The 27,952-nt window shown below is 38.9% G+C and overlaps 1 protein-coding gene across 50 annotated transcripts; it reads right to left on the bottom strand.

The window, feature by feature from the left end:
• Positions 1–126: 126 nt before the first annotated feature.
• Positions 127–27,952, bottom strand: LOC101163634 (uncharacterized). 50 transcript variants are annotated; one of them, XM_078934554.1, is made up of 22 exons: positions 27,813–27,952; positions 23,128–23,245; positions 22,865–23,004; positions 22,445–22,754; positions 22,264–22,319; positions 20,671–20,811; positions 20,251–20,560; positions 20,070–20,125; positions 18,340–18,480; positions 17,920–18,229; positions 17,739–17,794; positions 14,288–14,428; positions 13,868–14,177; positions 13,679–13,734; positions 10,993–11,133; positions 10,572–10,881; positions 10,390–10,446; positions 8,743–8,924; positions 8,610–8,676; positions 2,418–2,675; positions 2,255–2,313; positions 127–716 (listed from the first exon to the last, which is right to left on the bottom strand). In XM_078934554.1, exons 2-21 carry the CDS (start codon positions 23,237–23,239, stop codon positions 2,300–2,302), a joined length of 3,168 nt encoding a protein of 1,055 aa, XP_078790680.1. In that variant the 5' UTR covers positions 23,240–23,245; positions 27,813–27,952; the 3' UTR covers positions 127–716; positions 2,255–2,299. The 50 variants fall into 50 exon arrangements, 46 of the variants coding, with proteins under 46 accessions (XP_078790680.1, XP_078790691.1, XP_078790689.1 ...); XR_013650576.1 differs by adding an exon at positions 2,091–2,183 and having other exon boundaries at positions 579–716; positions 8,610–8,924; XR_013650577.1 differs by adding an exon at positions 2,091–2,174 and having other exon boundaries at positions 579–716; positions 8,610–8,924.

The raw sequence follows: 27,952 nt of genomic DNA, 5'->3' as shown, positions 1-27,952 counted from the left end.
GAATTTCTTCTTCAAATAAAAATGGCATTAGCTGAAAATGGCTAATAATGGGCACATCAACACAATCATCACAGCCTGTAATGTTGGAAAGTGTTTGGCTGCAGGGTCAACAACAAAAACAAGTCATTCTTTGAAAAAGTTATTTTAATCTAAATCAAAAAAATGTTTGGTAACATAAAAAGCATACAATATTTGGTAGACCATACCAAAAGTCTTCACATTAATCAGCACTGAAGATGAAAAAAATGGACCAATTTTGATCAAACTTGAGTCTTTGTGTGGCGAAGTTTGTGGCAATCATGGTTTGGATTCTTCTGTCATCAGTTCATTATCAGAGTAAAAATTGTGGGGAGTTTGTTGGGCCCGAGACATCTTCTGATGCGTCGGAGACACCAAATCCAGCAGTCGGGTCATTATCCTTTCAAGCATGTGGTTAGTTTGCCTCTGCAGTTCCAGGTGACGTTCCTCCATCTCCCTGTCCGCCTTTATCCAGTTCTCCAGCATCTGTGTCTCCTGCTGGTGGTGCAGCTCCTCAGCACGCATAAACTCCTCATGCTGCTGCTGCTGGATTTTCAGGAAGGCTTTCATCACATCGCTGGCGTCTAGCCTCGTCTTCCGCTTCCTTTTCCTGTTCAGAGTTGAAGGCCCCGCACTCGTGGGGGGATCAAACGTCTCCTGATCGCCCAAAAGGGATTCAGTTGAAGTGGAGAATGTGGCTGTTAAATATAAAAGTTGCATAAATATTTTACACATAGTAACGTCTCCAAAGCATCAACGAATTGGATATTCTTTTTTAGTTAGGTTTGCTTAACTAGCCAAGCCAATCCTAGCAGAAAGGTGAGTAGCTATAGAACATTGTTACATAGCTCTCCAAGTGCCAGTGGCCAAAAAAAATAAATAAAAAAATCTGATAAACTGTGCGCACGGATTGCGACACTGTGCCCACAGATTAATCAATTGTGCTCATACTTTTGCGCAATCTTGCGCGGGCCCACATTGCATGTGCGTGTCTCTGAGCAGAGCAGCCAGACTCGTAGCTTTGGGTTTGCAGGCGGGGGAGGGTGCTTTGTTACAGTGTGCAAGAAACGGAGGAGACTGTCTGGCTTTTCTGCGTGAGCGAGCTGCCGAATACAGGAGAACAAAGTCTCCTGGGAGATTTGTATCTCCGAGCAGAGGAGCGGCTTTGGGACGGGTGGAGGCAGCTATTGAATGAACAGTCCTGAGAAACCCTGCAAACAATCATGTGAATTTGTGTTACCAGTCCGATTATATTTTTCGGGTTTAAATTCATTCACGGCTAAATGTTGTTAGCATGTATTAACCTAATCCTAACCATTCGTCCGGGTCATTCCGGGCCGCACGGATTTAAAAGAAAAGACTAAGCGGGCATGCACTTATTAATAATCATAATAATGATAAAAGTCCGTTTAGAAGATCATCTCACTCCATGTAGGAGCTTTGTTTACAACGGAACTCAAATTTCTTCTTCTACGGTTTTATCGTAATTTATCCAGACCAATCACTATCTTTCACGCTATCTGACCAACGTACAGCCAATCTAATAGCGTGACATCATTAGCCACAGGCCGTGTTCTGGAGACATGCGCATGCAATCTGTGCGCGCGCACGATTTTGAAACAGTACGAGCATAATTGATTAATCCGTGGGAACGGTTTAGCAATCCGTTTATCAGATTTTTATTTTGCACTATTGTGTTCAAGCCGGCAAAACTGTTGTTTTTCCAAACACCTATGATCTAACAATAGTATAAGAAAGAAGTTTACGTTGTAGGAAAATCGAAAATACTGAATTCATTACATGTGAACAGCACAGAGTGACAAACCCAATCAGTCCAGAATAATTTCTCTCCCCCGTGATCACAGGACCTGACATCAAAATAGTCTTACAGTCTGCGCTTTACCAGGCCACAAGTCCGCAACTTCATGCTTTATGCGCACAGCACACCTGTCAGGTGTCAGTGAAGTTCAGCTCTTGTGTGCTCGTTACAGCATGAAGTCCTCAAAGCTATGTCCATACATTTCATGTTTTGTGTAGTTGTTGTTCAGTATAGATTTAAAGAGGACAAAAACCTAACAGCACTTGGAGCATGCTCAGTCCATATTCTGCGGCCTCACAGATGGTGAACCATGACGGGCCGAAGCGGAAGAGGAAGCCTGCAGATACTAATTCTGGTTATTCAAAATAAAATCCCATTAGTGAAGTCATCTGGTTAATATGTGAATTAAAGACTTACTGCACTTCAACATTTGAAGACGGATTTTCAAAAGGAGCTTGTTTTTTAGTACGTCTGAGCTGTAAGGCATTGAGTTTGGTTAAAACTTAAGGAATTGAATGACACACTGATATGCTGAAATAAAACATACAAAAAACTGTCAGAACAGTTCAACTCTACAGACCTTTATTTCGCGGCTCTGCTTCAGAATCGTCGATGATGTTCTGCAAACTGCACTCCTGATCCGTCTCGTCCTTGAACTCGAACATGAAATTTTCACTGTCCTCACATTCAGACATGAACTCCACCTTCACATCAGGCTCCTGACTCAGGAGCAGCTGCTCTCCCTCCTCATTACAGCACAGTTCCTCTGGTTCCTCTTTGATCTGTGGAGGTTCTGGGTCATCCTCCTCCATTTTATAGTCATGTCGCTGCAGGACATCTGGAGGCAGAAAGAATTTTTGAAGCTTCAGTTTAAGTGAGCTGAATGGTGGTGAGTCGTTAGTTTTGCTGCTGTGTTAATTCTCCTGGTGCACGTGTAGCTTTTTCTTGAGTTTTCAATTGGCTTGTCCTCTAAAGAGTATTACTACAAACACTACTGCTGTTAGCCATTAAAACACAGACCAAGCGAAGCAAAACTTCAAAAAGACAGACTTCTTTCAGCCCTTTGTTGAATGTTTTATGTTCTCTTATAAATAAGGTCTTTGAAAAAATGGTTAGAAGGTGAAGTTAATTAAAATATTTATCATTTTCTAGATTTACACTCGTCTGTCTGCAGTGCATCTCCCTTGCATTGCATAGGGAGTCCATCTAATAACCATTAGTTTGTGTACATTGTCTTCATTCCGCCTCCTTCATTCCTCATTGAGTACTTATAAAATGCACGTTGTGTGTCATGAATATTTTTTTGTCAAAAACACACACTCCAAACTCCACTATAGCCAAGACCAAAGAGCTGTATAAGGACACAAGAAACTAAACTGTTGACCTGCACCAGACTGGGAAAACTGAATCTGCAATAGATAAGCAACTTGGTGTGAAGAAATCAACTGTGGGAGAAATTATTAGGAAATGGAAGACATACAAGACCACTGATAATCTCCCTCCATCTGGGGCTCCTTGCAAGATCTCAACTTGTGGAGTCAAAATGATCATAAGAACAGTGAGAAAAAATCCCAGAACCACACGGTGGACCTAGTGTCTGACCTACAGAGAGCTGGGACCGAAGGAACAAAGACTACCATCAGTAACACACTACGCTGCCAGGAACTTAAATCCTGCAGTGCCAGACGTGTCCCACTGCTAAAGCCAGTGCATGTGCAGGCCAGTCGAAGGTTTTCTAGACAGCATTTGGATGATCCGGAGGATGTTGGGGAAATGTCCTAGGGTCAAATTAAACCAAAACAGAACTTTTTGGTAAGAAATCTACTCGTCGTGTTTGGAGGAGAAAGAAAACTGAGTTGCATCCAAAGAACATCATAGCACCTGTAAAGCATGGGGGCGGAAACATCATGCTTTGAGGATTTTTTTCAGCAAAGGTACCAGGACGACTGATCCGTGAAAAGGAAAGAATAAATTGGAGCCATGTATCATCAAATTTGAAGAAGAAAACCTCCTTTCATCAGCAAGAGACTTTTGAGTATGAAAGACCCCTTCAGTGAGATTATATACGCATGCGGATGGATGGATAGAGAGAGAGAGATGGAGAGCATTTAAAACTATTTTATTTTGAAAGTACAACGGAAGTTTTTCTGGGGGTTTTTCCGTGACCCGGAACATTTTACCGTTTCTCCGGCTTCTTTCCGCAAATTTGACGCGTCAACGGACTAGAAATAAACTCCTGCCTTCACACTTTAATTTCCATTTAGCTTCGTGAAAAATAAGAGTACCTGGATCAAATACTGGTATAAAAGCACAACAATGTGTCCATTCAATATTCATCTTCATTCATCCGTGTTAATCATATATCTGCTGTCACGTTGTGCACAGTTACTGGTTTCAAATGAACTCACGGAAGCGGTCCGTCTCTGCTTCGAAATCTGCAGGCAGATTTGGGGTCTTCGTTGTTCTTTCTTTGATGAAGAGACGGCTGCGTTGCATGAAGCGGTAACACCAGGAAGGTCCTCCCGCAAAGTTATTTATATTCATCTCTTTGGCAACTACCTGGGCGTGGAGACGTAACTGCACCGTCGTGAAACCTCTTCCTGCAGCGCGTTGTTCCAGCACCCATCGGTGAACCCGCTCCTCCAGCTGTGGCCATCTAGCTCTTAGCCCGCGATTAGCTTTTTTCGTTTTTTTCATTACAGTGAGAATAGCCTCCGCTTTTCGCCAATCCCTCACGAGTTTCTCACTCACTCCAAACCTTCTTCCTGCTGCTCGATTACCGTTTTCGGCAGCATATTTCGATGCTTGCAGTTTGTAATCTGCACAGTAGGACTTTCTTTTTAAAGGCATTTGTGTCCGTTCTTTCTCAATCAATGACTGGAGAACTGACTGACTGAACAACCCTCCCCCTTTGAATCCAAATAGGAAGTACCTGCTGGCTCCAAGAAGCCAGAATCTCTTAGACTTCTATTGAGAAATAAACAGTTATTACTCGGTCTATTTGTCAGAATAACCAACCACTACTGCTCAGCTAACTGTTTTTAGCATGTTTCGCTAATCACTCGTTTTTTCACAACATTTTTTAATGACAAATTGTTCAAGTTATCAAGTGACCAATCAGATGCCTCAATCAAAGTATGTGCTGCTAGCTGAGCCCCCCCCCCCCCCCCCTTGTGTATAAATTATTCATATGTACTGTAAGAAATTAAAGTATACAGAATGTGTTCAGCACACATTTGACCTTCAGTAACTATTTCTGGTATTTTTCCAAATTCAAATTCTGGAGCTTTAATCAGTGTTATCAAATGTTGTCTGTCTGTAAAAATGATCATACAATAAATTACTTTACTTACATTTTTATCCACTTACTCCCATGTTATTTTTTTAAAAACAAACATTGAAAAACGTCTTTGGCCTTACTTTTTGAGTCCATGTGTCGATCCTCCACAAAAATCTCTATGATCTGTTGTAAAGTCTTCCTTATTTTCCTTTATTTTATACGAGTTCCTCCCTCTCAATGGAGAAAGACGTTCTTAGTCTTTTTCTACGGTACCAGTGTAGCTACAAAGCAGCTGTCAGCTCACGTCTGCCCCCTGCTGGTGAGGCATGTCTCACCTGTAATCTTTTCTGCGGCCGCTTTGTTGCCAGATTGTTGCCAAGACTTAACTAAGACTAAATGCTTTGCAAAAAAGAAATAAATTACTATAAGACATTTCCTCATGGTGTGTTTAAATAATCATATTTATTTTGTAATGTTTTAATAAGTAAGGTTTTGCAATCATAGATGCTCAAAATATGAGAAAAATGGTTTGATGTAAACATTCTGTTTTTTTTCTTTAAATAGCTTCCAAATCATGTGACCTTATGATTGCAAATATATGCCAACTCATGGCTCCAACATACACCATACACACATATGAAATTTTTATATAAAACTCCAGCAATTTGAGGTCACTACCACAATTCGGCATATGTTTAATCTCTTTTGGTCAGGCGGTTTGGGAGCTATTGAAAAAAAAAGACCAAATTTCATTTGCAAACCTGTGAAATTTTGATATACAAATTTATATAAAATAATTATTATCTTTGATTACCAAAAAAAATATTGTTTCTGATGTTGGGATGTCAGTACCACAATTCGGCATAGGTTTAATCTCTTTGGGTCAGGTGGTTTGGGAGCTATTGTGAAACAATGACCAAATTTCTTATGCAAACCTGTGAAAGTTTGATATAAAAATTCATATAAAATATTTAACAACGTTAATAACAAAACAAAGTGGCGTCTTTGTTTTTGGGATGTCAGTGCTACAGTTCGGAATATGTTTAATCTCTTTGGGTCACATGGTTTATGAGCTATTGAAAATATTGACCAGATTTAATATGCAAACCTTTGGAATTTTAATATGACAATTCTCATAAAATTTTTGTGTGTATGGTGTATGTTGGAGACATAATTTGTTATATATTTGCAATCATAAGGTCACATGGTTTGGAAGCTATTTAAAAAAAACAGAATCTTCACTTCAAACCATTGTTCTTATAAGATATTGAGCATCTTGATTGCAAAACTTTTCTCATTAAAACATTGTAGAAAAAATACATTTATTTAAACACAACATGAGGAAATGTTTTATAGTAATTTTTTTTATTTTTGCAAAGCATTTAGTCCTAAGTTTGATCTAAATCTTCTCCATCTCATGCACTTGTTAATTTGTTGACGGTCCCTAAGGCCGCATTTACACTGCAGGTCTTGATGCCCATATCAGATTTTCTGACTATATCCGATTTTTTTGACGACCCACTTACATCACCTTTCAAAAGTGACCCGTATCCGATTTTTGCATTTACACTATACAATGCTGAAACTATCAAACGTATACGTTCTGAGGACTACGTAGCAGCATTTCCGCCTTCCGCGGATACGCCTTTGTTTAATTTACGGTTCTCCGACACTATCCGATTTGTCTGCTTACATGGCACACGCAAATGCACGTATCCGATTCGTATCCGATTTATTTCCACATATGAATTAGGCCTGTATCCGATCTGAGAAAATCGGAATCCATGCGCTTTTGTCTTGCTTACACTTTCACCGGTTATATTGATTGATTGATATTGATTATACAATGATACACACATACATATATGCCCCCCCCCCTCAACTTGCGATCAGACTGTCTTCTTTAAAACTTTGTTAAAAACATATTTTGACAATAACCCCCACAGTTAAAACTGTTTGTATTTTTTCAACAGATGACCTTTTGAGGCTGATTCAGTCCTTGTAACTGTAAATAGCACAACATGCTCATGCAGTGCTGGAAGAGCTGTCTAGAATTATTTGGTCGCATTGCTTTTCCAAAATGCACACAACAAAGGGCTTTAAATCCCTCCCATTGCCCTCCTTATGCACAAGGCTAAAACAGAGATAAATAGGAGGAGCTTCTTCCCCCAGACCATTCGGGCCCTCAACCTAAATACCTCATACCCGTCTTCCTGGACCCCTGACCCACACAACACGCTGTACTACCTGGGCTGTTTTGGAACAGACACTGCATTATTCTACACAATCGATATAAAATGGCACTCTACATTTTGACCATTTTTCAGCACGTGGACACTGCACTTTTTTGAATTTTTGTGGCCTTACATCACTTCATGTATGCTAGGCTATATTGTCAAATATTAATTGAAATTTTATTCATGCTCAGTCACCTGACCATACTAACAGCTCTTAGGCCTGTACTCAGGGAGTCGTGCAATACAATTCACTACATATTGTATGTATATGTATGTGAATTTGAACGTTAATTACAGTCCTGGCATCATCCTCGTAAACGGGTAACAATGAACTGTTTTTACTTTTGCCATTAGTTTTGTGTTAATATGTTGACTTTGACACAAAAGATTGTTATTCTACAGGGAAGATCACAAGAGGCCACCAGCGACATGATTGTGTGCAAACCAGCAGCAAGGTAGAAAGAAAAAGTAAGGGCCGGTGTGACATACACACTGTGGCATATTGTGATAAGTCTTTGTGGTAATTCCTAAAACACAAGCACAGTTCTGCATGGTTATTTGTAAAACACTACTGCTATAAAGTTCAACAGCACAAATTAAAGCCTCTGAATTTTCCAAATCAATTTTTCAACAAACTCCATCCAATTTTTCAAAAAATTCATGTCATCTTAAGTGCTCTAAATTAAGTTAATAGCTGGCGTCCAGAAATATTCATGTTTGGTTGGAACCTTACATCTTACATAACAATAATATTCTACTCGAGATTCTTTGGTTGATCTTTAACTGCTTTGTATTCAGTCATTCCTACTTTATGAGAAAATGTTTACTTTGGCTCCATCTCCATTCTTGGTTATGTTTACTGTATACATTTTGTGATTATTTTAATTTGTTTTGAGTAAAATTGCAAAATAGGTTGCTGTTTGAAGTTACCCAACAATCTAACGCTACAAGCTAAGGTAAAGGACGGTTGATTATCAAAAAGGAATCATTGTAATTTTGTTGTTTTGCTTTTCTTCAGCTCTCACGGTGTGACTATGACGGTGGAGTAAATAAATGGGTTGGAATACCCCATCATAGTCCATAAGTTATCATCATTGAGTCCATCGTCTGAATCAAGTCCGGCTGGAATGCTACATGAACCTAGTTTTCATATACCTGCATTTATAAAAATAACCTCTTTATTGGCTAAAAGGCAGTGTGACCAAAATAAAACAAAGTGATAAATTACTGACCTTAAGGTAAAAGGTTTACATACCCATTTCATGTAACTGTCTTTCAGGAATCCTGATAGTATTTCTGTGGCAATACTGTGGATCTTCTTCCTTAAATGCAAACATGTTACTTTCAGAGTCTACAGCTGTTTCTCTGCATTCAGACTTGATTTCCACCTTCACGTCGGTGTCCTGATTCTGCACCAACCGCTCTCCTTCCTGACCACCGCACTGCTCCTCTGGTTCCTCTTTGATCTGTGGAGGTTCTGGTTCTGCTTGGTACAGATTGGACTGTCCCTCCTGCTTGCAAAGCTGCCCTTCATCCTCATCCTCCTTACAAATGTGATGTTGTTGAACATCTGGTGGGAGACACCAAAAAACTAAGTTGAATTTTTTAAGAATGAAAGAGAATTAGATAAAATGATAAAATTCAAAAAAAATTCCACACACAAACCCATTTCACAGAATATTTCCCTGACATACAAAAAGAAACAAAGCACATCAGAGTTATACCACTGGATTATACTGAATGTACTTTGCTAAATTTCAATGAGTTTTGGAACCACCGCAGTGTTTCTGACAGCAACACCAGAACTGACATTTAGTGGTAGGATACTAATGCACAATGGTGGAAAACAGGATTCAAATATGTAATAATTTACTAGCAAACTAACCAAAGGGCTTGAAATTTAAGAAAAGCTTAAACTTATCTTGAAATTATGCTTCAAGCTGAACTAAAGTCTTTAAAGGTTTTCAAACTGCAATGAAAAACGACATAAAAACCTTTTATTACTGGGGGTTCAGTTCATTTCTACTTATAGAATCATCAATAAAAATCTTCTTCCTCTTTCGGCTTTTCCCATCAGTGGTCACCACAGCAAAACAACCTCTCTTTCGAGGTGCAGTCGCGTGGTTAACTTGGTAATGTTTTACGCCGGATGCCCTTCCTGACGCAACCCTCTAAATTTATCTGGGTTTGGGTCTGGCACAGAAGCAGAGAAGGGAATAGGGAGCATCCTGGATTCGAGCCCTGGTTTCACGGACGGAAGGCGCCGCAAACTAGCACGAGCTAAACTGGCTCCCAGGATCATCAATAAAAACGATGAACAAAATTAATTAAGTCAGCAACATTATATTGCATGCTAAATTTCAACACAAATCTTTGACACCTTTCTCAAAACCTATGAAATCAAAGAAAAAGAGAGAAGATCTTTAAAAAAACAGCACGATGGGTGTATGTGTGTGAGTAGATAAGAGTTGTGTTGTAAAGAACTGTCTTTTAAGAGGAGGGGTGACAGATTATCTATGTTTTTGGGCGGCTGGGTAGCGGGGTTGGTAAGGTAGAAGGAAGGCTGCCACGCAGGAATCCAAGGTTAGATTCCCGGAGGGGAATAAACATTGGTACTGGGGGCAATTACCATATCAATGGCGAGCAATTAACATCACCAAGTTGGGGCCCTTGCGCAAGACTCTTAACGCTACTGCCCCCGAGCGCAATTCAGCAGCAGCTCACAGCTCCCCCCAAAAATGCATTTCTGGTTATGACTTTTTTTTTAAATAATGCTAAACAATCGCTTCCATAAGAAACCTCTATTGCAATAAAAAAAATTCTGGAGCTGCCCCAGACGTAACTCTGCAAAAAAAAAAAAAAGATCTCTTACTCAAATAACTTATTTCCTTACTGACTATTATAACTCCTGTTTGAAAGTAATATTGACTTGAATATAAAAAAAAAATAAAGTCATTAATTTTGCATTGAATAGTTTGATTCACTAACTATCATGTCACCCACATATGATAATGTAAACAATCTTATTTTTTCACCTCTCCTGATGATCTCCTCTGAATCTGATAAGTCAGATTCAGAGTTAGTTTCCTGAGCTTTGAAGTACATAAACAGTATGAGAAGATTTTAGACTACTTAAAACAACAGACAATTTTTCATGAAAAACACAAATCATTTTGAAAGGTTCTTCTTGGTTGGAAATTCTTTCATAATTACTTACAAGAGTTAGAGAAATCTTCAGCTGCACAAATGTACAGTGTGATTCGTTGGAAGGGCTTTCCCAATATCTCCTTGTACTGCTTTAGAGAGAAAGGTACTTCTGTTCCTGGTATATTATTTATCTTTGTACCGTCAGGGTAGAGCAGTAAGAAGGGACCACTATGTAAATTTGTGTGGACGGCCTTCAGTTTTTGCTCAGCAGCTCTCTGCAATTCAGTGGCATCCACCTCTGGTTGCACCAAAAGGGGCATCACTGTTCCTCTTGCAGCCTTCAGTCCACCATCTTGTAGCCGCATAAGGCCTACTGAAATCTACAGGGAAACATTGAAATACTGACTGTTAACTAGATCACTGACACTATAAATACACAACACAATGGACTGTCAAACAAATTATTAGTTTATATCAGCAAGAAGAGTTACCTTCACAACCTTCCTCTTCTCTTGAAATGTTACTTTTTTCTTTTTGAAACGCATTCGTTCCTCTTTCTCCTTTAGACTCGGGGAAGTCTGAAATGACTCCAATGCACTTTCTCCAGGTGCCTCAGCTTCAAATAAGGGTCCAATTGTCAATAAAAAAGGACAGAAAGACACATAGTGTTCTCAACTATACTCATAGAGTATATAGCTAGCTAGCTGGAATTATAGCTAGGCATTAAGAAAATAATTAATCTTTAATAGTAATTCCTTAGTTGAATTTTTCGAAAGAGACGTTTACTGGTGAACTTCCTTTTTTTCACAGACAAACCCATTTCACACGATATTTCTAACATACAAGAAGGGGTTCAGTTCATTTCTACTCATAGAATATTCAATTAAAATGATGAACAACATTAATTAAGTCATTTCTATGGGGGGGGGGGGGGGGGGGGGGGGGGGGGGGTCCTTCATATATTAGTATTTGTGTCCTGGTATGTTAAGTGTAGCAAGACAAATACCGTATTTTCCGGACTATAAGTCGCACCGGAGTATAAGTCGCACCAGCCCAAAAATGCATTATAAAGTAGAAAAAAACACAGATAAGTCGCATTTTAACTTTCACAACCTTATATGACACAATCATAGCAGACTGTTTATCTAATAATTTCACAGTAATTTTTTCTCAAACTTATTTATTTATTCCTTTCATGAAGCATCATTGGCCAACTAATACTCTGTTTTCATCCTGTTTTTGTAGAAACAGTTGTCATTTTTATTGCATTTCTGAATCTATGAAATCATTCGAAAATAGAATATTATGTTGTTAGCCTTCAAGATCTTACTGTAAAAAAAAGTTTGCTGATTCTCTGAGTCACTTAACATACCTCATACATCAAATTGACCCAGGAACATCATCTCTGTTCCTCACAAATGAACATAACAGGAGTGTTAACAATGTATTTATTTCAATTTATTTCTAATATAAGTCGCTGCGGAGTATAAGTCGCACCCCTTGCCAAACTATGAAAAAAAGGGAGACTTATAGTCCGGAAAATACGGTAATCATGTTGATGCAAATTTCTTCTAATTTTTTTTTTGATTATGCCAAATATGATGGTGTTTATTGAAGAGGTTGGGTTGATATAGTGTGCATTTTACTACATAAATATGTATTTAAGTAGAGGGACTTTTGACAAAGTACCTTAGCAAATTTTAAACTTAAATCTCTTTGCTTTGTCATTTATCAGGTCATGTTTAGTCCTTTCTGTGAGGTGAACCGTCCATGCATCCTGGTATACTGTAGCTCATGCTGTAGAAATGTCAGGTTCCTAAGGAGTCCTCAAGATGAAGGTACATTTTTTCTGACTGTTAATTATTTGAATCGTATGAATATGCACCCCTGTTACTTTCCTTCTTTGAATTGTAATTTTACATAAAAATGAATTAGCTACTCTGTACAGTCATTTACAAACGATGGAAGGGATTGTGTAGCATAATTAAAAATAAAAGTCAATACCCGAAATGCTTTTTCGTTTTCATAATGAAGCTGCATGTGCTTTTCACTGTGCTTTATTACTCTTATGATTATTATTAGGGGCTTTCTCTCTCATATTTTTTAAATGTGTGTTCAGTGCTTTTTTCTTCGCTGGAAGGACCCGAAAGACAGGTTAGCATTAGGCTAATATGTGCTAAAGCATTGGCCGTGGAGGTACTTAAAACTCTGTGCGGGCAATGCCGCAATGAGCATCTTAGATGTAAATATGTGGGAAGTACATCATCCTTTATTTTGTCTGGACACCACTGGAAACACAAATTAATATGATGGTTTAGAGTTTCTCAGATCTGTGTAAAAGCACTTCCGCCTTCAGCGAACCGGAGCTTCAGATCGCGGGGCTTTGCGCTCCGCTATGCGATAGCGTCTGCCGGTCCGAAAACAAAGCTAGTCCGGGGGAAAGTTTCGACGAACCACGGTGCGTCCGAAGGAGAACCGCGAAAGCTGGAAATGCTGCTACGTAGTCCAGAGAAGCTGTGTACAATCATCAGGAGTACACAACCGTCACAAAGCCCTCTACTCTGCCACTAAAACAAAGCTACACTGCTCCCAGCATGTGTCTCTTAGCAGCCGGACACACGGAGATAGCACTGATGTCATCATCCTGCCTCCCCTCTGGAAATGCTAAGTCTAATTGAATTATGCAACACTATGCGCAGGGTTGACGTGAAAATGAAAATGCAATCCCCCTCTTTGCATTTTCTTTTAAATATGAGACAGAATAAGCGGTTTTTAAATAGAAAATGAAAAAGCATTTTGCAGTATTGCTTTTTCTTTTTAATATTGAGTCAAAAAATGAAAATTCATTTTGAAAATTAAAAGGCATTTTTGCTTATGACTTTTTTTTTAAAATAATGCTAAACAATCGCTTCCATAAGAAACCTCTAAGCTATTGCAATAAAAAAATCCTGGAGCTGCCCCAGACTCAACTCTGAAAAAATAAAAAATATCTCTTACTCGTGTAACTTATTTCCTTACTGACTATTATAATTCTTGTTTGAAAGTAATATTTTACTTGAATATAAAAAAATTTAAATTCATTACATTTGCATTTAATAGTTTGATTCCCCAAGAACTCAAATCACTAACTATCATGTCACCCACATATGATAATGTAAACAATCTTATTTATTCACCTCTCCTGATGATCTCCTCTGAATCTGATAAGTCAGATTCAGAGTTGGTTTCCTGAGCTGTGAAGTACATCAACAGTATGAGAAGATTTTAGACTACTTAAAATGACAGACAATTTTTCAATTTTTCATGAAAAACACAAATCATTTTGAAAGGTTCTTCTTGGTTGGAAATTATTTCATAATTACTTACAAGAGTTAGAGAAATCTTCAGCTGCACAAATGTACAGTGTAATTCGTTGGTAGGCCTTCCCCAATGTCTCCTTGTACTCTTTTAGAGTGAAAGGTACTTCCGTTCCTGGTATATTATTTATCTTTGTACCGTCAGGGTAGAGCAGTAAGAAGGGACCACCATGTAACTTTCGGTGGAAGGCCTTCAGTTTTTGCTCAGCAGCTCTCTGCAATTCAGTGGCATCCACCTCTGGTTGCACCAAAAGGGGAAGCACTGTTCCTCTTGCAGCCTTCAGTCCACCATCTTGTAGCCGCATAAGGCCTACTGAAATCTACAGGGAAACATTGAAATACTGACTGTTAACTACATCACTGACACTATAAATACACAACACAATGGACTGTCAACAAATTATTAGTTTATATCAGCAAAAAGAATTACCTTCACAACCTTCCGCTTCTCTTTTAATGTTACTTTTTTCTTTTTGAAACGCATTCGTTCCTCTTTCTCCTTTAGACTCGGGGAAGTCTGAAATGACTCCAATGCACTTTCTCCAGGTGCCTCAGCTTCAAATAAGGGTCCAATTGTCAATAAAAAAGGACAGAAAGACACATAGTGTTCTCAACTATACTCATAGAGTATATAGCTAGCTAGCTGGAATTATAGCTAGGCATTAAGAAAATAATTAATCTTTAATAGTAATTACTAAGTTGAATTTTTTGAAAGAGATGTTGACTGGTGAACTTCCCTTTTTTCACAGACAAACCCATTTCACACGATATTTCTAACATACAAGAAGGGGTTCAGTTCATTTCTACTAATAGAATCATCAATTAAAATGATGAACAACATTAATTAAGTCATTTCTATGGGGGGGGGGTGTCCTTCATATATTAGTATTTGTGTCCTGGTATGTTAAGATGTAGCAAGACAAATAATCATGTTGATGTGAGTTTCCTCTCATTTTTTTCAGATTATGCCAAATATGATGGTGTTTATTGAAGAGGTTGGGTTGATATAGTGTGCATTTTACTACATAAATATGTATTTAAGTAGAGGGACGTTTGACAAAGTACCTTAGCAAATTTTAAACTTTAATGTCTTTGCTTTGTCATTTATCAGGTCATGTTTTGTCCATTCTGTGGGGTGAACTAGAGGGCTGCATTGGGATCGGGTCCAACCGGGTCCCGCGGGACACAACCCAAATCTCGCGGGATTGGGCGGTTTGAATTGTGCTGCGGGCGGGAGCGGGCGGCAAAAAAAAAAACCCGCGGGATCAGTGCTGGCATGAATATCTCATGAATATATATTAGCGGACTACGTTAGGCTGGGCGGCTGTTTGATTCTTATGTACTAAAGCTCCGTGAAGGCACCAGGTAGAGACGCCCAATGGCCTCTGTCATCTAACCTGTTGTTGGAGGTGCGCCACGCCCCGCCTCTTACTAAGAGCGCGCTTCAGGCCGTCTGTCTGCGCGCACACACACGCACACTTTTAACAGAACAGGATTGGTAAAAATATATTTAATAATTAAGTTGCACATTACACAAGAGGAACGCATGAAAAGATGAGGCTGGAGGAGGGACATGAATCTCTTTAATAATATCAATACAAATACCGTAAATTCCGGACTACAAAGCGCACCCAATTATTAGCCGCACCTACTTATTCTCACGTGTTTAACTAATTTTATACAAACACAAGCCGCATCGAAGTACAAGCCGCATGAATTAGGCAACATTGTCATCCTGACAGATAACGTCCTGACTCACAGAGCAAGTGTGATTTATAAGCACACAGTGGGTGGAGTCAGTTTTGCCTCAGGCTCATGTAATTGAGTATATCTACATCTGCCAAACAGTATGCAGCTCTATTCTGTTCACAAGTTCCTCAGTTATGTTTTTTTTTTTTTTTTTTTTTTTAACTTTTGACAATCTAGGTATCATACATAAAATTACAAACAGTAACCATATAATCAACATTACATCCCTCAGTTATGATGAGGAAATTTGCATCCGCGATCCCCCATTTCCCATGAGTCTTAGGGGCTAAAGGCGGGGCCAACGCCCGGCTCGCCATTCTGTTGTAAGTGTTTAGGAATGAGCAAGTATCAGCAGTGCACGGAGGGGTGAACGGGTAAAGCTCTCCTTCCGCTTGTGTCGCGGCAGCGTTATGGGAGTAACAGGGCTGGTTAAAAAACACACTAGTAAAATAAATCAGCGACGACTGAAAAGCGCGCGCCTCAGCGCGATACGCGCGCCTCCTCGCGGCGCGTGGGTCAGAAGTTTCCTTCCACAACAAACACTGTTGTTCCGCGGACGCCTCGAGTAAGCCCTGGCTGCAGCCTGCAGAATGGCTCGACGCCTCATGGCTCCCGCGCGCTCCTTGTCTCCCCTTCCTATCTACTCCGACAGCTCTGGCCAGGGCGGCTTCAAGGAGGAGCGCTTCGTCCCCATTGCGCTGGTGGACGGAGCAAATCGTGTCTGTGCAGAGCAATCGGACTTAATACTGTACGTTTTGTGTATGAGGGGCGGATGCGTTGTTACGTGTGGGAGCCTTCAGACTGCCATCGGCCCCGCAGCTCAAACGACACGCAGTCTCCAGCTCACACGGAGGCTGTGAGCGTTTCAATGCAAAACTCCGCTCAGTCCTTAAGAACCGTTAAAACGACCACGTCAATTTGTGTTTCCAGTCGTGTCCCGACAAAATAAAGGTTGATGTTATTCCCACATATTTACGTGCAGCCAGCCGAGTCACTATGACAGAGTTAAATTCACTCCATGCGCTGTTCTCTTTGTCACGCAGCTGACCGGCTTTTCCAAACCCGTTGGTGATGGTGGATTTTTTCACGCTGCTTTTAACGATTGCTTTTAACTTGAAAGCTTCATCATATTGTAGCGGCGATCACGTGCTCGTTGGGTCTAATGGCACCAAAGGATTCTGGGATGCGGCTGGGCATGCGTGTTTCGTTTTGTTGAACCATGACTGAAGTGTCTAAGACCTGAAGTGAGGTCCGTGCTGTTTGGCTGCTTAGAGGTGTGTTGAAAAACAAATGACTTGTGTTTGGTCTTAGAGAATTCAAACCATTCACTGTGTCCGAAAATACGTACGCGGCGGCTGTCAATAAAATCCATAAATTAGCCGCGTCACTGAATAAGCCGCACGGCTGTAAGCGCAGGAAAAAAGTAGCGGCTTGTAGTCCGGAAATTACGGTAGGTGTTTTTTTCCTGCGGAACGGGAGACATTACAAAATCAATGCATCTCTATTACTGTGCGGGACTAAAGTCTACGAGTTTTGCGGGTGCGGGCGGGAGTGGACATACATATTGCGGGAGCGGGCGGGAGTGTAACGCATACGTTGCGGGAGCGGGCAGGATTGGTCAAAAATTCAGCGGGCGCGGGCGGGAGCGGGATGAAGAAAATAGTCCCGCGCAGGGCTCTAGGGTGAACCTTCCATGGATCCTGGTATACTGTAGCTCATGCTGTAGAAATGTCAGGTTCCTAAAGAGTCCTCAAGATGAAGGTTAAATTTTTTCTGACTGTTAACGATTTGAATCGTATGAATATGCACCCCTGTTACTTTCCTTCTTTGAATTTTAATTTTACATAAAGATGAATTAGCCAATCCTTACAGTCATTTAGAAACCTCTAAGCTATTGAAGTAAAAAAAAATCCTGGAGCTGCCACAGACTTAACTCTGAAAAAAAATCTCTCTTGCTCAAGTAGCTTATTTCCTTACTGACTATTATAATTCTTGTTTGAAAGTAATCTTTTACTTAAATATAAAGACATTCTCAAATCATAAATTTTGCATTGAATATTTTGATTCCCAAGAACTCAAATCACTATCATGTCACCCACATATGATCATGTAAACAATCTTATTTATTCACCTCTCCTGATGATCTCCTCTGAATCTGATAAGTCAGATTCAGAGTTAGTTTCCTGAGCTGTGAAGTACATAAACAGTATGAGAAGATTTTAGACTACTTAAAACGACAGATAATTTTTCATGAAAAACACAAATCATTTTGAAAGGTTCTTCTTGGTTGGAAATTCTTTCATAATTACTTACAAGAGGTAAAGAAATCTTCAGCTGCACAAATGTACAGTGTGATTCGTTGGTAGGCCTTCCCCAATGTCTCCTTGTACTCTTTTAGAGTGAAAGGTACTTCTGTTCCTGGTATATTATTTATCTTTGTACCGTCAGGGTAGAGCAGTAAGAAGGGACCACCATGTAACTTTCGGTGGAAGGCCTTCAGTTTTTGCTCAGCAGCTCTCTGCAATTCAGTGGCATCCACCTCTGGTTGCACCAAAAGGGGAAGCACTGTTCCTCTTGCAGCCTTCAGTCCACCATCTTGTAGCCGCATAAGGCCTACTGAAATCTACAGGGAAACATTGAAATACTGACTGTTAACTACATCACTGACACTATAAATACACAACACAATGGACTGTCAACAAATTATTAGTTTATATCAGCAAAAAGAATTACCTTCACAACCTTCCGCTTCTCTTTTAATGTTACTTTTTTCTTTTTGAAACGCATTCGTTCCTCTTTCTCCTTTAGACTCGGGGAAGTCTGAAATGACTCCAATGCACTTTCTCCAGGTGCCTCAGCTTCAAATAAGGGTCCAATTGTCAATAAAAAAGGACAGAAAGACACATAGTGTTCTCAACTATACTCATAGAGTATATAGCTAGCTAGCTGGAATTATAGCTAGGCATTAAGAAAATAATTAATCTTTAATAGTAATTACTAAGTTTAATTAATGAAAACCAAAAAAATAAGTTTAATTTTTCAAGATTGAAAGATGTTGACTGGTGAACTTCACTATTTTCACACACAAACCCATTTCACACCATATTTTTAACATACAAGAAGGGGTTCAGTTTATTTCTACTTATAAAATCATCAATTAAAATGATGAACAAAATTAATTAAGTCAATTTTATGGGGGGGAGCGGGGGGCTGTCCTTCATATATTAGTATTTGTGTACTGGTATGTTAAATTTAGAAAGACAAATAATCATGTTGATGCGAATTTCCTCTAATCTTTTTCAGATTATGCTGAATATGATGGTGTTTAGTTAAGGGGTTGGGTTGATATAGTGTGCATTTTACTAAATAATTATGTATTTAAGTAGAGGGACTTTCCAGAAAGTACCTGAGCGAATTTTAAACTTTACCGTCTTTGCTTTGTCATTTATCAGGTCATGTTTTGTCCATTCTGTGGGGTGAACCTTCCATGCATCCTGGTATACTGTAGCTCAGCGGTCCCCAAACTCCGGGCCGCGGACCGGTATGGGGCCGCATAGAAAAAATAAATAACTTACGTTACTTCCGGTTTATTTATTTCGTAATCTGAAAGATGTTTTATTTGGAAAGACTGCCCGATTCTCTGTAACATCCGTCAATAAAACTCTTGACATAGGCCAAGGCGTTCTTCTTGGTCACGTTATAGGATACCGCTAAAATGAAACCCAGGATCTGGCACAATGAGTTAAAAACAAACGTCTTTGGAACATTTCTCTGCCAAGGGGAAAAGGCCCAGCCAGGAGACAGAAGAGGAGCCTTCGACTTCCAAAAAAAGAAAGCTAAATAGACAGAAGTTATTTTTTGCCCCATGAGTGTGGGAAGGGGAGAGGATGATGACACCTGTGCGATGTACGATGTCATGAGTGTCAAAATAAAAGCTCAGGGTTTGTCTGGTCACAACTATGTTAGTTGTTTATCGCAGCATAGCAACAATAATCAATCGCCTTCAATTACAAGACCGGTCCGTGGCGTTGAAAAGGTTGGGGTTCACTGCTGTAGCTCATGCTGTAAAAATATCAGGCTCCTAAAGATGAAGGTAAATTTTTTTCTGACTGATAATGATTTGAATCGTATGAATATGCACTCCTGTTACTTTCCTTCTTTGAATTGTAATTTTACATAAAAATGATTTAGCTACTCCATACAGTGATTTAGAAACCTCTAAGCTATTGCAGAGAAGAAATCCTGGAGCTGCCACAGACATAACTCTGCAAAAAAAATCTCTCTTGCTCAAGTAACTTATTTCCTTACTGACTATTATAATTCTTGTTTGAAAGTAATCTTTTACTTAAATATAAAGACATTCTCAAATCATAAATTTTGCATTGAATAGTTTGATTCCCAAGAACTCAAATCACTATCATGTCACCCACATATGATAATGTAAACAATCTTATTTATTCACCTCTCCTGATGATCTCCTCTGAATCTGATAAGTCAGATTCAGAGTTGGTTTCCTGAGCTTTGAAGTACATCAACAGTATGAGAAGATTTTAGACTACTTAAAACGACAGATAATTTTTCATGAAAAACACAAATCATTTTGAAAGGTTCTTCTTGGTTGGAAATTCTTTCATAATTACTTACAAGAGGTAAAGAAATCTTCAGCTGCACAAATGTACAGTGTGATTCGTTGGTAGGCCTTCCCCAATGTCTCCTTGTACTCTTTTAGAGTGAAAGGTACTTCCGTTCCTGGTATATTATTTATCTTTGTACCGTCAGGGTAGAGCAGTAAGAAGGGACCACCATGTAACTTTCGGTGGAAGGCCTTCAGCTTTTGCTCAGCAGCTCTCTGCAGTTCAGTGGCATCCACCTCTGGTTGCACCAAAAGGGGAAGCACTGTTCCTCTTGCAGCCTTCAGTCCACCATCTTGTAGCCGCATAAGGCCTACTGAAATCTACAGGGAAACATTGAAATACTGACTGTTAACTACATCACTGACACTATAAATACACAACACAATGGACTGTCAACAAATTATTAGTTTATATCAGCAAAAATAATTACCTTCACAACCTTCCGCTTCTCTTTTAATGGTGCTTTTTTCTTTTTGAAACACATTCGTTCCTCTTTCTCCTTTAGACTTGGGGAAGTCTGAAATGACTCCAATGCACTTTCTCCAGGTGCCTCAGCTTCAAATAAGGGTCCAATTGTCAATAAAAAAGGACAGAAAGACACATAGTGTTCTCAACTATACTCATAGAGTATATAGCTAGCTAGCTGGAATTATAGCTAGGCATTAAGAAAATAATTAATCTTTAATAGTAATTACTAAGTTTAATTAATGAAAACCAAAAAAATAAGTTGAATTTTTCAAGAATGAAAGATGTTGACTGATGAACTTCACTTTTTTCAAACACAAACCCATCAAACACCATATTTCTTACATACAAGAATGGGTTCAGTTTATTTCTACTTATAAAATCCTCAATTAAATTTCATTCATTTATTCTCTTCTACCGTTTTATCCCTTTCGGGGTCACGGGGCTGCCGGAGCCGATCCCGGCCACTCGTGGACGAAGACAGGGGACACACTTGACAGTTCGTCACTTTGCAGTGTCACATATCACACACCCATTCACTCTCACACTCACACCTAGGGACAACTTAGAGTACCCAATTGACCTATGAAGCAAGTTTTTGGATGGGGGGAGGAATCCGGAGACCCCGGAAAGAACCCACACGTGCACGGGGAGAACATGCAAACTCCGGACATTAAGGCACCGCATTGATGTTCTGTTTCGGGTCCCCCGGCCGGGACCTGAACCGAGGGCGTTCTTGCTGTGAGTCAAGAGCGCTAACCACTGTACCACCGTGCAGCCCATCAATTAAAATGATGAACAAAATTAATTAAGTCATTTTTATTGGGGGGAAGGGGGGTGTCCTTCATATATTAGTATTTGTGTACCGGAATGTTAAAATTTAGCAAGACAAATAATTATGTTGATCCAATTTCTTCAAATTTTTTTTTAGATTATGCCAAATATGATGGTGTTCATTGAAGAGGTTGGGTTGATATAGTGTGCATTTAACTAAATAAATATGTATTTAAGTAGAGGGACTTTTGAGAAAGCACCTAAACAAATTTTAAACTTAAATCTCTTTGCTTTGTCATTTATCAGGTCATGTTTAGTCCTTTCTGTGAGGTGAACCGTCCATGCATCCTTGGTATACTGTAGCTCATGCTGTAGAAATGTCAGGTTCCTAAGGAGTCCTCAAGATGAAGGTACCTTTTTTTCCAACTGTTAATGATTTGAATCGTATGAATATGCACCCCTGTTACTTTCCTTCTTTGAATTGTAATTTTACATAAAAATGAATTGGCTACTCTGTACAGTCATTTAGAAACCTCTAATCTATTGAAGTAAAAAAAAAATCCTGGAGCTGCCACAGACTTAACTCTGAAAAAAAAATCTCTCTTACTCAAGTAACTTATTTCCTTACTGAATATTATGATTATTGTTTGAAAGTAATCTTTTACTTAAATATAAAATAAAATTTCAAGTCATTAATGTTGCATTGAATAGTTTGATTCCCAAGAACTCAAATCACTATCATGTCACCCACATATGATAATGTAAACAATCTTATTTATTCACCTCTCCTGATGATCTCCTCTGAATCTGATAAGTCAGATTCAGAGTTGGTTTCCTGAGCTGTGAAGTACATCAACAGTATGAGAAGATTTTAGACTACTTAAAACGACAGATAATTTTTCATGAAAAACACAAATCATTTTGAAAGGTTCTTCTTGGTTGGAAATTCTTTCATAATTACTTACAAGAGGTAAAGAAATCTTCAGCTGCACAAATGTACAGTGTGATTCGTTGGTAGGCCTTCCCCAATGTCTCTTTGTACTCTTTTAGAGTGAAAGGTACTTCCGTTCCTGGTATATTATTTATCTTTGTACCGTCAGGGTAGAGCAGTAAGAAGGGACCACCATGTAACTTTCGGTGGAAGGCCTTCAGTTTTTGTTCAGCAGCTCTCTGCAATTCAGTGGCATCCACCTCTGGTTGCACCAAAAGGGGAAGCACTGTTCCTCTTGCAGCCTTCAGTCCACCATCTTGTAGCCGCATAAGGCCTACTGAAATCTACAGGGAAACATTGAAATACTGACTGTTAACTACATCACTGACACTATAAATACACAACACAATGGACTGTCAACAAATTTTTAGTTTATATCAGCAAAAAGAGTTACCTTCACAACCTTCCGCTTCTCTTTTAATGTTACTTTTTTTATTTTTAAACACATTCGTTCCTCTTTCTCCTTTAGACTCGGGGAAGTCTGAAATGACTCCAATGCACTTTCTCCAGGTGCCTCAGCTTCAGATAAGGGTCCAATTGTCAATAAAAAAGGACAGAAAGACACATAGTGTTCTCAACTATGCTCATAGAGTATATAGAGTGTACATTGCCTACCGGTAAGCCTCATTTAAAAACAGAAAGAAACTTAAACCTTACTTGTCCCAGGCTCGTCATCATCAATATCACACAGGAATTTGATGCTCTTGCCACATGAACAGCAAAACAGTGGTTTAAAGGGCTGCTGGTGTCCACAAAAAGGACAATACATTGTGATCTGTTAAAAAAAAAGCATAATTAGATATCTTTGGCCTTAAATTATATTAACATTTTAGCCAGCAGTTCCTGGGGTTTTTTTAAAACAAGAAAGACAACTGATTTATTTATTCAATTTAATTTTCATCCTGGCCTAATATTACATTTAAATGAAAATATACTAATAACAAACCCATCTTGCCTGAATCTGCGAAATTTAAAAGAATGTTGAATCTTTAAAAAACTCAGAAAATTATAAGGCTTTAAAAGCTTTACCATATTTGAGATATGCAGTTTGAATAATTACATGTGTTTTTGTTCCAGGCTGTCAGAACATGTTGCCAGTTGTGTTTTTATGGAGTGGTTCATCTCCATGTTTAATCGAGTAAAGCTATAGAACTCAATACTCCTCTCCATGTGGTGCGTTTACACCAAACACTGTTCGGGCTGCAGTGCAATTTGAGATTGCAATTGAGAGTTAAGCTATCTGAACAGTGATTAGGTCGCCTCATCGCATCCACTAATCAGGGACTTGTGGCATGTAACTTAAAGTTTTCTTCCTTAATAATTTGTGTCTTACATTATTCTTTGTAATGTTTATACAGAGATTTTGCCACAACCCACTTTGTAAAAAGATATGTGGCTGTTAGAATAAACCTGTTGCTTGACGCTAGCAAACCGTGTCTCTGAGTAGATCAGCTGGAGTCTCCTAGTTTCTCGTACGCAGGCAGGGGAGGGTGTTTTGTTACGGTATGCGGTCCAGAGAAAAGTTTAGACCACACTCGGTTTGGCTGCTCTGCGTGAGCGAGCTCAGGAGAACCGTCTCCCGGAAGGTCTCCCGGAAGATTTGCATCTCCAAGCAGAGAAGCAGCTTAGGAATAAACAGTCCTGAGAAACCGTGCAAAAAATCATGTAATTTAGTGTTTCCAGTCAGGTCCAGACAAAATAAAGGCTGATGTTATTCCAGTTTAGGTTTATCCGCGGCTAAATATTGTTAGCACGTATTAACCTAATCCTAACCCTACTTCCGGGTCTGTTCTGCCAAAGAATAAAGTACTGGCCCCATGGATTTAAAAAAGAAAAAACTATAAGCGAACATGCACTTATAGTCATAACAATAATAAAAGCTCGTTGAGAAGATCATGTCGCTCTACGTCGGAGCTTTGTTTATTTACAACGGAACTCAAAATTTCTTCATTTATGGTAGAACCGTAATTTGTCCGGACTAATCACTATCTGACACGTCATCGGACCAACGTACAGCCAATCAAGTGTGACGTCATCATTATTCGCAGGCCCCCGAACACTTATTGCAGGCCAAACAGTTTTGGTACCTACACCTAGGTACACCGGCTCTAGGTCTACATCCTCAGAAATGTGTAGATTTTATAGCCAACTCTACAGCTCAAATCTTTCGAGAACAGACGTTGACAATATTATAAAAGAGATTGCTCAACACATCCCCAAAATAGACATCAATTTTACTTTCACTTTTAATCTCTAAGATTGATGCTGTGATTAGTCAACTCTCTCTTAATAAATCTCCTGGATCAGATGGGCTCACAGGGGACCATCATAGACACTTTTGGGAAGATATCAGAAATTTGTATCTGTATCAAGTCTTCCTGGAAATTTTTGAGACCTGCACACTCCCAACTACAATGAAACATGGGATTATAGTTTCCATCCCAAAACCTTACAAAGATTCTAGACTTACAGAAAACAGAAGACCTATCACTTTAAGAAATTCAGACGACAAATTATTAACATAGATCTTTGCCTCTCGTCTCCATACGGGACTCTCAGGACCTATTGCGACAACACATTCTGGCTATTTAAAGGGCAGTTCATAATAATATAAGACAGGTTATGGACATTATTGAACACCGACATCTTATAGAAGATAATGGTTTTATTCTCTTTATGGATTTTTACAAAGCCTTTGACTCAGTGGAGCATCCGTTTATAACACTGGAGAATTTTGGTTTTGTCACTAAATTTAGGAAACTTCGTCTATGGTATATATCTGAATATCCGCAGTTGTGTTATCCTTCCAAATGGCTCCACCCCAAGTTTCAAAACTGGAGTACTAATCCCTCAAGGCTTTCCCATCTCACAATATCTTATTAGTTACTGAGATGTTGGCCATCTATTTTAAGAATTGTAATAATATTGAAAAGTTAAATGTCCTGGACACAGGGATCTTTATTAGCCAGCTAGCAGAAGACACAACACTGCTTTTAAAAGATTAGCATCAAATTACAGCAGCTATTGAAAATGTAACAAACTTTCCAAAGCATCAGGGTTAAACTTAAACTTAAATAAATGTGAACTATTGGCTATTCATGACACACCTTTAAAAGAAATCAATCATATCCCCCATTAAATCTGAAATTAAATACCTGGGCATGTACATCAACAAAGATTAAAAAAATGAGCTAATCAAGGAATGTGAGGAAAAAACGTGATGAATGCAAGGCAATATGTGGCTCCAAAGAGACATGTCGCTGCTGGACCGGATCTATCTAACAAAGATAGAGTGTTTGTCAAGATGTATTTACCCATCTTACTCTATTGCCATCCCACACAAAATGATAAAATCCATGAACCAAATGAATTTTAACTATATTTGGAGAAACAAACCTCATTACATGAAAAAGAACTAAATATATAGACAAAGAATTTAAAGATGGTCATCTCAGTTATTGATTTTGACAGCCTTAATGGGACCCTGAAGATAAACTGGTTAAAATGGTGGATCAAACAAAACCAATAATTCTGATTCTGTGTCCCAAATTATTTATTTAACAAAATAGGTGGGTTAAAGTTTGTGCTTATTAGTGAGTTTGATGTTAATAAGCTCTATAGCATTATCAGAGTTCCACAAAAAATTCTGTTATACTGGAAAATATTGTATGTGCATAATTTCTCGCCACACTCAAATGTTATTTGGAACAACAGATACATCCTCCATAGAAACAAGTCAGTGTTTTGATCTGAATGGTTTGGGCGAAGTGTGTGGTCGATCACTGACCTGATGAACAGGTAGGGTAATTTTCTAGATTATGAGCAATTTTGTTTAAAACATAACTTAAATCCTCCCATTGCAGAATTCTTGAAACTACGTAAACACAATGACATGTAACTATAAAACCATAATTAGCCTCATTATCAATTGAAGGATGCCCTCTTATGGACAAAAAATGTAACAACTCTTATCAGAAATTGGTTCATTACAAGATTATTTCCTGGACGACAGAACAAAAATAATATATTTCAGACATTCGAACAAAATATTTTTTCCAAATTAAGAACCGCATTCATGAAACTTCACAAAAGTTATACAGTTCAAAATTATGAACAATTTCTATCCCTCCAAAGAATTACTTAGGTTATGTTTTAACATTGATGACAACTGTTGTTCCTTCTGCCAGACTGCTGTTGAGGAACGACACCAACCACATATTTTCCTATGTAACGTTGTAAAAATGTACAAATTGTTAAGCTATAAATTCCCATTCATTATGGACTTCTCTTTAAAAGAAATCATAATTTTTGGCCTGTTACTACACAAAAATGTAAATAATTTATGTATCAATAACGCGTTATGTTTGGCCAGATTTTTTTATACACCAAAACAGATTACAGAAATGTCACCCCAACTTTACCTTCTTTTATATAAAAAAGTGAATTTATACTTTAAATCCATAAGATTAATCTACTCACCAAAAGACATAACAGTATATGATATTCTGAGCGATAATCCCGGTATCCGAGACAGTTTATTTAGTCATTGTTGTACATCCCCCTGCATTATGTACTACTATCCAACTCTGAAATTGTTTTCTTTTTTGTCTTTTTGTCTAAGAATGTGTGCATGTGCAGGTATATGCATAATGATAAGTATTCTACTTCTTTTTTTTTTTTTTGCTCCCCTTTAATTGCGTTATTCTTTCTACTGTATCCTCCATATTTTGTGATTTTTTTTTTTTTTTTTTGCAAGTGTTCTGGTGTTGTTCTGTTTTGTGTTCAATAAAGTTCCTTAAAAAAAAGCAGCTCTGGGTCTGCCAGCCAGCTAGCAGCCGGGGGGCTGGCGGAGCTTCAGCTTGTGAAGCTCGCTCGCTCATAAACCCTGAATGGGGACCAGACTACATTTTTTTTAGAACTCTTCATAATAAATCAGCCTGATCTCTCAACACCACCTGCGTCTTCCATGCATTGTAAGTGAGATAAACACAGACATGCTCCATGTAGCGATCAGGCTAAAAACATTAGCTGGAAGCTCCTCCCACTCGGCCGCAGCATGAAGCGCAGGAACACGTTTTAGGACAAACGGCCAGTTTGACTTCGCCGCGCGGCAAAGGAGAGGCGCCAGACGCAAATTCGACGATTCACCGTGAACTTTAGTGGTCTTTCTGTACACTGGCTGTCTCCTCGTGAGGCAAAGGAAGGAGCTAACAATATAAACCGGCAAAAAACCTGGGGCTGCCTTGCCTAACCAAATAACATCAAAAGTACAGATATATAGTAACATTGAACATCAACATTTTCACTTCCTCGTCCGGTTTCCAATTCGTACTCTTGTTTACCTCCTTCTTGTTGAAGTGATGAACATAGAAAAAGCCAATACACTACTGTGTACCAACAAGCTGATCCCCGATTCCGTTGTAGTGTGGCTTCCGTTGTGACGTCACTTCCGTTGTGACGTCACGTGCACCGGGCTCCAAAA

Source organism: Oryzias latipes, chromosome 17 (assembly GCF_053564925.1).
Source record: "Oryzias latipes strain Hd-rR chromosome 17, Olatipes_Hd-rR_3.1".
In the NCBI taxonomy this organism is placed as follows: domain Eukaryota; kingdom Metazoa; phylum Chordata; class Actinopteri; order Beloniformes; family Adrianichthyidae; genus Oryzias; species Oryzias latipes.
This window is presented reverse-complemented; position numbering and strand designations above follow the sequence as displayed.

Coding starts and splice junctions, on each gene's coding strand:
- LOC101163634 (XM_078934519.1), bottom strand. CDS start 23,239: ATGTATTGTCCTTTTTGTGGACACCAGCAGCCCTTTAAACCACTGTTT. Junction 18,230..18,339: donor AGAAGCGGAAGGTTGTGAAG/GTAATTCTTTTT, acceptor GTTTCCCTGTAG/ATTTCAGTAGGCCTTATGCG. Junction 2,676..8,609: donor AAGACAGTTACATGAAATGG/GTATGTAAACCT, acceptor TTCTGCCTCCAG/ATGTCCTGCAGCGACATGAC.